Source organism: Rhinolophus ferrumequinum, chromosome 3, assembly GCF_004115265.2.
Source record: "Rhinolophus ferrumequinum isolate MPI-CBG mRhiFer1 chromosome 3, mRhiFer1_v1.p, whole genome shotgun sequence".
NCBI classification, from domain to species: Eukaryota; Metazoa; Chordata; class Mammalia; order Chiroptera; family Rhinolophidae; genus Rhinolophus; species Rhinolophus ferrumequinum.
This window is the reverse complement of record NC_046286.1, coordinates 78,420,175-78,432,419: the sequence shown is the minus strand read 5'-3', so window position 1 is coordinate 78,432,419 and position 12,245 is coordinate 78,420,175. Positions and strand designations below refer to the sequence as shown.

Below are 12,245 nucleotides of genomic sequence, written 5' to 3'. Positions count from 1 at the left end.
TTGTGAGTGTGTGTGCTGCTGTTGTCGTGACTGGGTTTGACTTTCTGGCTCATTCTGTCTTCAACTTAAGATTTTTAGAAATAGCAGCAGGCCCTGATTACTATGGTGCCCTGAATTCAACATCTGGCAGTGATGAAAACAGTATTTCTTGAATACCACTGTGGTTTCTGTTTTTAGATTCCAGGGATTGTATGGTTTGTTTAGAGCCTTTTCTTTCTTTCTAGACAGCCAGAGGCTAGACTGTTGAATAGGAGATTTCTCTTCTCATTCTTTCCTGTCATCAGTTCTGGATTATTCACAAGTTTCATGTTTTGAGGATATGAGTTTTTTCTTTTTTTCTCTTTGAGAAAGAGAACGTTCCACACTCCTCTTAGACTGTGTTGGTCTCTAGGTGCAGTGTCTCTGAATTGGGAGTTAAAGTTATGCTGAGGGAGGGTTTCTTCCATGTAAATGTTTCTTGATTCTAAAATTAAATGCCTCCCATGTAGGGATTATCCACCTTTGCTCTCTTTGATGGGCTGGAAAATCTTGAAGTGACTTTGTCTTGAAATGATTAAATGAAGTTTTACTATGTTACTTTTAAACTTCCCGTTTCACTTTAGAGAAGACATTTCAAGAGTCTTGGAATGCTCTGAACTATTTTCCACATTTATGTATGGTTGTTCCTCTTCAAATAATTACACTTGGAAATTTTCTCTCCAAGAAACTACTGTAGTATTTTGGTAGTAATATAGTCTGGTGTTGTATTAACATACATGCTCAGCAGACTACAGTGTTAACAGGCCGTGAACTTCTCCTTTAATGTTTTTAATTGTTCAAAGCATTAATGCAATGTTGGTGGACTAATGCTAGATGTAACAGTTTAACTTATGTAACACAGAAGAAACACTGCAAGTTTTAGACAAGTATAATTGAAAACGACCATACTTGAAGACATTCCTTCTGAAAATGGGATATCCTTGTCAATAGAGCAGAGAAGGCTTTTGGAGGAAAAGAGCAAATCTTAGCCTCCCTAGATTGTATGCCAGTTAAAGGCATTGAGCCTTCACACAAACCATGTGGTTCTTTAAACTGCTAAATATCAAGGCAGGTCACTTCATGTAGTTCATTCTGTTTTCTTTTCAATTGTATTATTACTTGCCCAAAGCTAAAGTTTATATATCACTGTACACCAGGCTTGACATGTAAGTAATTTGAGACCATCATAATTTGAAGAAGAATATCATAATTTATGGAGCCATTACGTTAGCTTATTTTTATTGTGTGTGTGTGAGAGAGAGAGAGAGAGAGAGAGAGAGAGAGAGAGAGAGAGAGAGAGAGAGAGATTTGAAGGAAAATGTTTTTCTTTTATGTCTTTTGTTTTAAATTATTCTACTCTTTTGTTCATGAGTGTGTGTTTGGATATATTTCTTACCATTATTTTTAGAGGCTCCATTAAGCACTTTTACTTCATTACCTCTAGAATTTATTTTTCCCTTCCTTTCCACCTCAGCCACCAGTGATAAAAACAGAGATGGTAACAATTTCTGATGCCTCACAAAGGACAGAAATCTCCACAAAGGAAGTTCCTATTGTCCAAACTGAGACCAAAACCATCACATATGAGTCTCCACAGGTACAAAAGCTCTAGATTTGGACTATTTGAGTTCCTTTTTACTTAGTCTGTTTCTGTTTTCATTCTGTCTTCTCCTAGTTTATATGTTTCTGACTTTGACATAGCTTTTTATAGCTCCATCTTATAACTGTACCTCAACAATGTAGCTTGCTATGTTGCTTCTTAAATTGAGACAGAGCTGCAATCAAATAGATGACCCAATCATTCATTATAGGGAGGAAGCATACACATGATTATTTAGTGCCAATCTTGGTTATATTATTATAAGCGATTTCTGGCTTAATGTATCCAGGAATGTTTATGTACACTGAGGAAACAAATCATCGCATAAAGTTTATTGGATATGGTGTAATAATTTGTGGACTAGTAGGATTTAGGCTCTGTCCCCCGAACTCTATGAAGACAAATCCATCAACTCACTTTTGCTTCCAAGTGTATACACATGCACACACACACATCCATTCTTCTCCTTCACATGGGATTATTTTCTGAAGACATACATCATCATTCTTACATAAACGCAATATTGTGTAGCTAAATAATTACTGGATTTGTATTTGATTTTAGATATTCAGACATTGATTCTGTAAAGATTTGAAATAGGCATTAAGATACCTAACCTTTTAAAGATAACAGAAAAGGTAAAGTATCATTTCAAAATGGGACTGTTTAGAAATTTGTGCTATTTCTCAATTGAGAAATTCAGTGTTCATAGTAGGATTATACCATGGTGAAGGATGGCAGATTATTACGCTCTCAAAATACGTTTTTAAAGGTTTAATGCATGTATATATTCCTCAAAATTACTTTAGATATGCTATCTTAAATGTGTATAGACCTGACATAAGCACAAACAGGGTTTTTATAAATGGGTGTGGTGGGAGAGCTTGCACTCGTGTACTGTGGTGGTAAGTGCCCTCATGAAAAGTACATTGCGTGAACCAAGTTCAAGAGAGATTTCCTCTTAACATGTAACAAGAAAGGCTCTGAAACTTCTGGTTATTTCTTTGTGTCCGTGTCAGGAAACAGGAGGCAAATATATTTGGTGATCTTAACATAAACTGTTAGGCTATTAATTTCCTTTATTATTTCCACTGGTAAACTCTAGAACTTTCTGCCTTTTCTAGTATCAAAGCAAATGAGTTAAAATCTATTTAGATATATCATGGGATTTATATATGAAATCTGTATATAGAGAGAGCACAGGCATGTGTATGTATTGAAATATATGCCCCCGTATATATGCTCACAACGCACAAACTGTTACAGGAACAATGTCATTTAAAAACGAATGTACTAGAGATAAGCAAATAACCAAATCATGAAGTTTAGTCTACGGTAGTCAGGTTCTATTGCTGACTAATCTGAGAAAATGTTTATCTACTTTTACCCACCTGTGCTTAAACAACAACAAAATCAGCACTTCTGATCACTGTGGAAACTTCTCTACCTGGTTCTCTGGTTTCTTTTTCAAGCTTCTACCAATGACCTTCCGTCAAATTCTGTCATGTCATGACTCCCTGGTAGCTTTCAGTCCTACCTCACCTCTACCTCCACTCTTCCTTTTTTCTATTTCTCTGTATAGGGGGTTTTCTTCTCTATGTGCATTTAGCCTTTCCCTTACTCTCTTTAAAGGACCGCCAGAAAATTACCACTATAACATGCAAAGCCAGATAGCATCCTCTGCCAAATGCAAAGATTTTAAAAGATGCATATTGATGGGAGGGGTCTTCTCTGACATCATAATGGAAGTTAAGCATTGCTTTGTATTTTTCCCCCAACTATCCAAAGATTGATGGCGGGGCCGGTGGTGACTCAGGCACGTTACTGACCGCACAAACCATCACTGCTGAGTCCGTGTCGACAACAACCACCACACACATCACCAAGGTAAAGCAATCTGGGGAATCCTACGTAGAGGATGGTACATTGCAAACAGGGTCTTTTCTGAATTGTTTCCTTGTTTCTAGTCATACTTCAGATTGATACACAGGCAGTACCAATGGAATAAAAGTGCCTATCGTTAAAGTATACAAGAAATTGGGCTCCATTGACAAATGTATTTAAATGAAATTGCCATTTTGTAAAGTACAAGGGGGTAAAAATATGTTGTGAATAGGTATACCGAAGACAGCTCGCTAGCTATAGGAACAGAATTTAGCAAAAGTAGAAGCACAGGTTTGCTAAGTGCAAAGGGTACGTTAGACTGTCATTCAAAATTTTCAACAAGTTGTTCAAGTGATGGAAATTTTTCATTGATTTAAGATACTTGTATGTTGACTTGGGGCATTTTTCCAGATCATTCTCTAAATGTTTAATACCAGATGACCAGTGATTCTGGAGTAGCAGCAGCAAGCTCATCTGGGGACTTGTTAGCAGTGTGAATACTGTGGCCCCCCTCGGGACCTACTGCAACCGGGGGTGTATTTTAAGAGGCCCTCCAGGCGATTCTGATACATGCTGCACTCACCACATTTCTAACTCTAGCCTTATTTTCTAGCATTTCCTTTTGCTTCTACTTCTCACATTTGGTTAGTGCTTGAAGGTCTTAAATGTACCCTTTGTGCCCTCTTTGCCCCATATTTCAACAAAAAACTGTAAAGTAAGAAATGCCACATAAATGCAAGTTGGTATTGGTGTACATTTTAAAGCATATCCAGTTATTAAGTCTATTAATAAGCCTTGTTCTGTATGGTGAAGTGCAGTCACTTGTGTAAGTTTATCGGAGTTGTACAGGTTGGATGTGTGCTTTCTCAGGACCGTGTGGAATTTGCTCATTGTCCCTTTAGAATGTCACAGGCATATGATCTCTTCAGCCTCTGCCGTGCCCCAGGCTCTATTATTTTGCTCCCAGCCAGTACCTCTGGTGGCAGTTCACCCAGGAGCTCCTGCCCCCAGAGCCGACCACAGCCTCTGTCCAGCCATGCTGCATGTTCACATGTACAACTACATGCAGAAGCTGCAGTTAAACAGGAATGAATAGATCCCTCTCACACACTTACATGTCTTAAACCAAATCCAAGTCCTCTTTTTATCAAAGCACTAAACCAAATGAACAGAATCACCAAATAGACTTGGGTGATGAGAATCAAGCAGTCAAAACGATCAGATCAAGCAGTTCCCCAAACCTAAACAGGATACCAGTATTGTTAGAAGGCCTTCTAACTTTACATAAACCAAGCAATTATTTCTTCTCCATTCTTCTTTTCAAAAATAGCCAATTGGGAGGCAAGAAACTCCCGAACTTGTAATGGACTGTCCCAGTGGAACTATGTGGATTAAAAGGGGGCTGTTCCCTCGGAATCTCCCCTAAGTCTTGATAAATTAGTTTTAAGCTTGCTTCCAGTTGAGGAATACTTATGGATGCTGCAAATTTAACAACAGGATTCTATACTGAGCTTGAAAATAAGGGAAGTTTCTAGAACCTCAGTCTTCCCCACTCCGTGTGCATTGCCTTACGATCATCAGAAGGTCTAGCTGTGCTCCATGCCTGATTTCTCTGATTGTATGTAAAACATGCTTTAGTGATTCTGTCCTCCCCGCCCTTCTTTTTCTTTATGCCCTTTAGACTATGAAAGGTGGAATATCTGAAACAAGAATCGAGAAACGCATTGTGATCACAGGAGATGCAGATATTGATCATGACCAGGTAAGGACTGAGGTTCTGGCTCTGAAATTGCCCATGTTTGTTTTCCAAGGTCCGCACCTGTTGTCATGTCACATCCCTATGCCAACCCCCTTCTCCCAGTGCCTCCTGCGTGAATCCACTTCCTCAGTGTGGTGTAAGATACCTCACAGCCTAGACACGCCTGTCCTGCAGCCTTCCTAATAAGAATCAGCACAACACTTGGATCATGGATTGCTCTTTATTTCCCAGTGGCTTTACGCATCCTTTGGGGTCTATAAAATCATCAAGAGAATTCCTGGCAGCCAGTAGGTATTCATCTGGGCATGATTTAAAGGCAAGTCATCAACTATTAACAAATGAATGCTAGTTTAATGACACTGGCTTCCAAAAAATAAGAAAAGCCACTAAGTTTGACTTATGCCTACTTTTAGGAACTTACGAAGTATTTTTTTAATAGCATTACAAAAGTTGGGCTATTTACCACTAGGTTTTTTTCCCGAATTATTACTATTATTGAGGGGTCGGGGAGGTAATCTAAGGTCTTTTACAACGTGAACATTTATATGTATTCAGGAAAAAAAATGTTTAAAGAATGGTACTTCCATTCTAATATTGAGCAGAATGCATAACTTTAAAAAGCAGGTGATGAATGGAACTGCCGGAGACTTTGAGAGTAGCTTTAATTTTAGACTGCAGTCCCAAGTGATGATAATAAGTTGTTGTTGTTGTTGTTTTAATTTTCTGAGTGATTTTAACTCCCCTTTAAAGGAGACGAAGCTGTTTTCCTTCTATAACAACTTATTGAAAAAGAAATAAGAAGAGAAAAAGAAATAAGAAGAGAAAAAGAAATAAGAAGAGAATAAGAAATATTCAGCTGACCATTCCAGCTGAGGAGTAGGAACAAATGCTAGTTATCCAGCTTTGAACGCAGTATTGAACTCGGGGAAGAGAATTTTAGAAAACAAAATTTCTCATTTAAGAAAGACTCACTATATGTGACCAAAGAGAAACGAATTTCTTTTATGCCTGCAAAAAAAAAAAAAAAGTTTTTTAAACCCCTGTAAGCATAATTTTCCTTACATGTTTCACATGTTAAAGGGTTGCCCTGACTCTGAATTCTGACTGAAGAGTACGATTCTTAGTAGATGACTAGTACGTGTGTCTTTGCCGCTGGAGAGTGAATTACCTACGTGAGAACCAAGGCCGCAGGATCCCATGTAGGGGATCTATTCTGCCTCTGTCCACTGGTGCAGCCTTGAGTTCCTTTGACCGTAAATTGGAGCAAACCTATTCTTGCTCTTTTGCTCTGGGACTCGCACTCAGCAAGCATTTGTGGACTTTCTACAGCGGAGCGTGCTAGGCAGGAGACCTCATGCGTTGGCTTGGTAGAAAATGAAAACTGGGGTTTTCCCCTAGCCTTTGTTTCCACTGAGCCCAGGCCCTTTCTGGCTTTCAAATGCCACTTTCTCCCCTCAGATTTTATTTTATGTGCCTTCTTTAGTTCCAAAATAGCATCTATTCCTAACTCTTACATGAAGAAAACAATCATGACATCATCGCAGCGTTAACTGTCCCATTTGTAAGATATCCTGTTTCAGCCCATTTTAAAATCCAGGTCAGATATCCAAATAATGAGAACAGAGATGTAACTTTTTTATGTCTAATTATAAAATGGTATAAACTTTTTTGAGTAAATTTAATTGTGGCTTCTGGTGTGTTTGTCACCAGGATCTCATGATGAGTTCCCTTTCTTCTTAAAGCCTTTAATGAATGACAGTTGTTTAAAATTAAAGGAGTGAAATCACTTCTCTGCCAAAAATTCACGTTGATCATGTAGTGACTTTAAAATCATTGACACTTTTTTTTTTCCAGTTCCTTGCCTACATTAATAGTGGAAGGGAAACCTTCATTTGAACAAGATAGGAAAAAAGGAATCTCTTCTGTGCTGGCAAATTAAAGAGGCATGCCCTTACAGAAGCTTGCTTTGCAGTTTCCTCACCCTATGCGAGTCCTGACATTCTCAGCCCTGTACCAGGGAGAAGGAAACGACCCTGCAGTTAGCTTCTCAGCTCAGCTGTCAGCTGGAAGGTTACTGAGCAAAACCCAGTCCTGATAAAATACCTTCTCAGTTCGGCAGTAGGATGTGATTAAAAAGTGTTCTCACAGTCTTTCTTGTTGCCATAATCAGTTAATACTCGACAGTATTTAGTTTCTTACCATATTTAATTTCATGTACTGCTCTTATAGAATGAAAGGAATTAATGGCAGACTGCCTTCAAATGTGTTTGAAGGTGATTCTAGCAGTTTTTTATTTTCCCCACTTTTCCGCTAATTAAAGCATGTTTCGCACGTGTTCCTTTCCCATGAACGTCATTTATAGTTTTGCTGTAACAATTACACTGCTTTTATGTAGGTACAACTTTACAGTGAACATAAACTCTTGAGTGTCTGATAAATTGTCTGTAAGCTATATTTGGGTCCCATCAGAGCTTGTCCTTCCCAATTTGGATTCCACAAACGAACATGGGGTAGACAGTTTTAATCATTCCAGTCTCCCTCTTGCATACACACACGCACACACACACGCACACACAGCCACACTCCTGTACTTCTCCGTCCCCACTGACACCGCAGTCAATACACAGAAACACTTTCTGAGATAAGATCGCCCCACTCCACTCTTGCCCTCCCGTCTCCCTGTTCTTCCCACCTGACAAACAGTTGTGCTGATGCTCAAATTGGTGGCTGGTCCCCTGTCTGCGTTCTCTCTTGTCCTGACACAGGTAGGTCTCCGGTTTGTTCTCTCGTGTAATTTTAAGCTCCCTCAAGTGTCTTTGAATCTTCTGTGCAAAAGTTTTTTGGTGTAAAAACAATTTCTTTTTTTGTGGAATAGGCTCAAGGTTTTGCTGACAGAAACTATATTCCAAACAAAAAATGCACTTGTCCCCTTAGGCAGGTGACAGAGCAGCAGGAAAATTGCACTGCTTTTTTCAAATGCGTATTTTCCTTATGAATCATGGCACTCTCTAGCCTAGTAGAATTTCTTTTTTGTTTCATAGATCTGTCCTAGATTTTTAGTGCTGTTCAGTGGTGTTTTCTTTTACTTTCTCCCCAAAACCTCTTTTAATAATTGCCCCTCTGAAAAGTAGGATTTTTCCACGTTGCTGCAGCACTCGTATACTTTCTGATGCGCTGCAGAGAAACCTTGTTGCTTTGTCACAGCCTGATCCAGAGAAGAGGCCATGAACCAGTAGAGGCACCCTGGCTTCTGCTGCTGCCCTGCAGCCACTGGCAGGATGGCCTTGACCGAGACCCACTACCTTTGTGCGTCAGTGTTTTCAACTGTAAAATAGGGAGCTCGACTTTATCACCTAAGGATTAGTCCATGTCTGGCCTTCAGCTTTACTGAGTGTCATTGTTGCTGCAGTTTTCATTGTTCTGTGCCCTAGGAGATGATACTTTTCCTGCAACACTTTAGTTCAGCAGACTTTTTACCACAGTTACTGAGAGCCCAAGAGGGCGCAGAAGGGCGAGGCCTGCCTGGTCCTGCCCGTTGGGGTTTCAGGCGATCGGTTAATAGCAAGTATAACTTGAGTGTACAGAGCAGGCACTGTGCTGGGTGCTTCACATTAGTCCTTCGCCCTTACAGCAAACCTTAAAATGGTCCCTGCACCCTTAGCATTGGTCTCAGGTTACCAGGTGAGAGTTCGAAGGTCACAGAAGATCTGTTGTTTCCAAGTCTCATGGGCGTGCAAGGCTGGGATTCAGAACCAGCTAATTCCTTCTGCATGGATCATTATTTGAAAATGGACTGGAGAAATGGCACTTTGGGGAAATGAGAAGCCTTCTCTGAAATTAACCAATCTTCCTGCTTCCTCAAGTGAAGCAAAAAAACCACCTTTGCGCGAGGTGGAATCCCAGGGGATCGGCACACACGTGTGTTGCCGTCCTGAGCAGGAGCCTATTTCTCCGCTGACTGTGCTCTCTCCTGACCCTGGCAGGCGCTGGCCCAGGCCATCAGGGAAGCCAGAGAGCAGCATCCCGACATGTCGGTCACGAGAGTGGTGGTGCACAAAGAAACGGAGCTGGAGGAAGGGGAGGAGTAAGTTCAGGTGAGAGAGCCTGTGTTGTGTGGGGTCTTTCTTGTGACTGTTTTGTGCTCCTGGACTGAGGGATGGGAACGCGCTGCTGCGTCACAGTGTCTGTCTCCTGCCGTCCGTTTCATTTTCAGACTGTATTATCCCCAAGTACATCGGCTCGGGTTACCTGCATATAATTATAAACTGTCGACCAGCGGGCATGTAGTGTTAATAAGTGCCATGTATTGAGGGCTGCTAATAATTGACAGTTATAAGTTGTTTTACGACTTAAAAGCACACTGGCACAGTTATCTTAATTAATGTTCACAGTGACCTTTGAGGAAGGTGCTGTTGCTTTCGTTTAGATGAGGGATTTTTATTGTAGGAGACACAGAGGGAGAGATGAGTTAAGTCTTTTAAATATAGACATTAATACTTGTATATCAGAGAATGAACCATAAAGGGAAAAGATTGTTTTGACTAGATAAAAACTGAAAACTGTAATCGAACCAACAAAAACAAAAGTAAAGGATAAATTGCAAAGTTTAATATTCCAGGCAAAGAAAGGATTAATGTCCTGACTATATTAAGAACTCTTACATGTCATCAAAAAACTAAAACACTTAAGTAGAAAAATGGGCAGAGGGTTAAGCAAACGATGTAGAAACTTAAGTGAACAATAAACAAAAATATTTAAATTAATATCAATTAAAAATTCAGTGCACATATTTTCACTTACAAATCTGGCAAGTTTATGTTTTTAGCTGGTGTCGGGGAAGTTGTGGGAGGAAAAATATACTTATATGCTGCTGTATAAATTAGTAATATTTCCTGGAGGACAATTTGACAAAAAAAAACACCCATTAAACATGCCTAACATTTAACCACTTTTAAGAATTTATCTTAAATAATTAGTGATGTATATTTATCTTAAATCATTTATCTTAAATAATCAGAGAACTATATATTAAGTCTTCTTTTCCACAAACATGAAGTATTTCTCCATTTATATAGATCTTCTTTAATTTCTTTCAATTAAATTGTATGATTTGTTTTTTTCTTTTATCCAGAAAGAGTTCTTATAAATCTTTTCTAGACGTTGCTGGTATAGGGAGCTACAATTGACTTTTCTATATTGGTTTTGTACCTAGCATCTCTTTATATCTCAGATACTGTTTTCAACACAGGGTGTAGAAAGGCCTACAAGCAGAAATCATTTAAAATTGTAGCACAAGCACAGTATCTAGTTACCTGAATGAAAGTGCTGTTATATGCTGAATGTTTAACTTTTTATTTTTGAGATGTATTTCCCTGAATGTTATATATGGAAGGCTGAGAGTATCTGAGCTGGGAGTCAGACGGTCAAGTACTACTATGTTTTCATCTTGCCAGATCTCAAACTATGTGATTTTGGGCATGTTAGTGGAAATGGTTAAATCTACCTTTTTTAACACATAGGACTTACATAAGGATATCATAAAACAATAAGAAAATTGAGTGTTATAAAAATGTAAAAATAGTGGGTATTTCTCCTAAATTCTATGAATCAATAATGACCGCTGTGAACATTACCAACACCCTACTTTCATTTGTGACATTTTAATAAGTTTTAAAATGAATTAGTTACATGAGTTATTCCTGGCACCTTATATTCGTTTTCACAGTGTACACCCCTCCCCCCCCCACACACACACGCAGAGCCTTTCAAGTTTGCCTGTCTTAGAGGTCATGTTTTATAAGCAGCCTTGTTAAACAGGTTTAAGGAAGTAAAAGTATAAATTCACATAGAAGGTGAGCAAACTAGATAAGTTTGGAAAAATTCATTCATCCATTCAAAAAATATTTGAGTGCCAAAATATGTTAGAGTTGGGCTAGACATTCAGGATTCAAATTATCAAGTTGGCAGGCAAAACAAATTCGGTCTCCTTCTTTGGGGAGGCTGTGCTCCAGGAGGGGAGGTGTAAATATTAACAAGTAAACAAAATGTAATTGCATATCTGATAAATGCTCTGAAGGAAATAACGTCATATGAGAAAACAAAACGAGGGAGTCAAACTATTATAAATTTAACCTATTACTCAAGAAACAAAGTTTGAGTTGAAATCTAAAGGAAGAATAGGAGTGAATCTCAGTATCTCAAAGTCATTTTAGCATCTCTACCACCCACTAGCTGCAGCTTGTTCTTGAGCCTTTTCCTTTGCTAGTGACACTCAGGACTGGGAGTAGTGTGTTTCTACTGCTGCAGCTGCCCTCTTGCTGCCCTGGCAGGATCCCACAGAGGCAGCAGGTGGGCCAGGGCAAAGAGCAGGAGTGTATCTGAACATCAGAAAAGAACAAATATTTGTGCTGTATCTCTCCCAGTTCCCTGTTCATGAAGAGCTCTCCTTCTGACCTGACCTCTCCCGTTGGAGTAGCTCTGAGCCTTTGATCCAGCATTGAAAGTAGGCAGTGGGGGTGTAGCGCAGACAGGAAGATGGCCAAAGACAGCCTGCAGTGGACTAAGTCTCCGGAGTCTGCCATCTCAGCTGGGTGTCGGCTGGCTGTGAGGCAGAGAGGAGCTAAGTGCAGACACCGTGAAAAAGAAAACACAGACTTTACAGGAGTATTTCACTAAATCTTTGTACTTCTTTCTATGTCCGCTTATGGACTATTTCCTCCTGCTGCCAATTTGTTCTAAATGCATATGTATGAGCCCTCACATGGACACAAAATGTCCCTGACATGTTACCACTGGGATGGAGTTCCTGAACTGTCCTGATGAGTGGGGAGAAGACTCCAGGCTTGTTGGCTTCTGAAAGAATGAGTCCCAGAAGGGGGAGCTTGTGACTCTGCTTTAGTTGGCACCATGAGCTCTCTGAACCCAGACTTCAAACGAGCCTCTCTAACTCCTTGAGTAAATCATTGATGTGGGCTAAAAAAAGTG

General features: G+C 39.6%; 1 protein-coding gene across 13 annotated transcripts in view; it reads left to right on the top strand.

Annotated features, from left to right (window-relative positions):
- Nucleotides 1-12,245, top strand: part of EPB41L2 (erythrocyte membrane protein band 4.1 like 2) — a 206,024-nt gene that overhangs the window by 180,374 nt on the left and 13,405 nt on the right. For all 13 annotated transcript variants that reach the window (XM_033098375.1, XM_033098315.1, XM_033098385.1 and 10 more), the window contains 4 exons: nt 1,493-1,615; nt 3,407-3,505; nt 5,184-5,264; nt 9,245-9,355. In XM_033098375.1, the coding sequence (XP_032954266.1) occupies nt 1,493-1,615; nt 3,407-3,505; nt 5,184-5,264; nt 9,245-9,349 (408 nt within the window). In that variant the 3' untranslated portion in view covers nt 9,350-9,355. The remainder of the gene's footprint in view (nt 1-1,492; nt 1,616-3,406; nt 3,506-5,183; nt 5,265-9,244; nt 9,356-12,245) is intronic.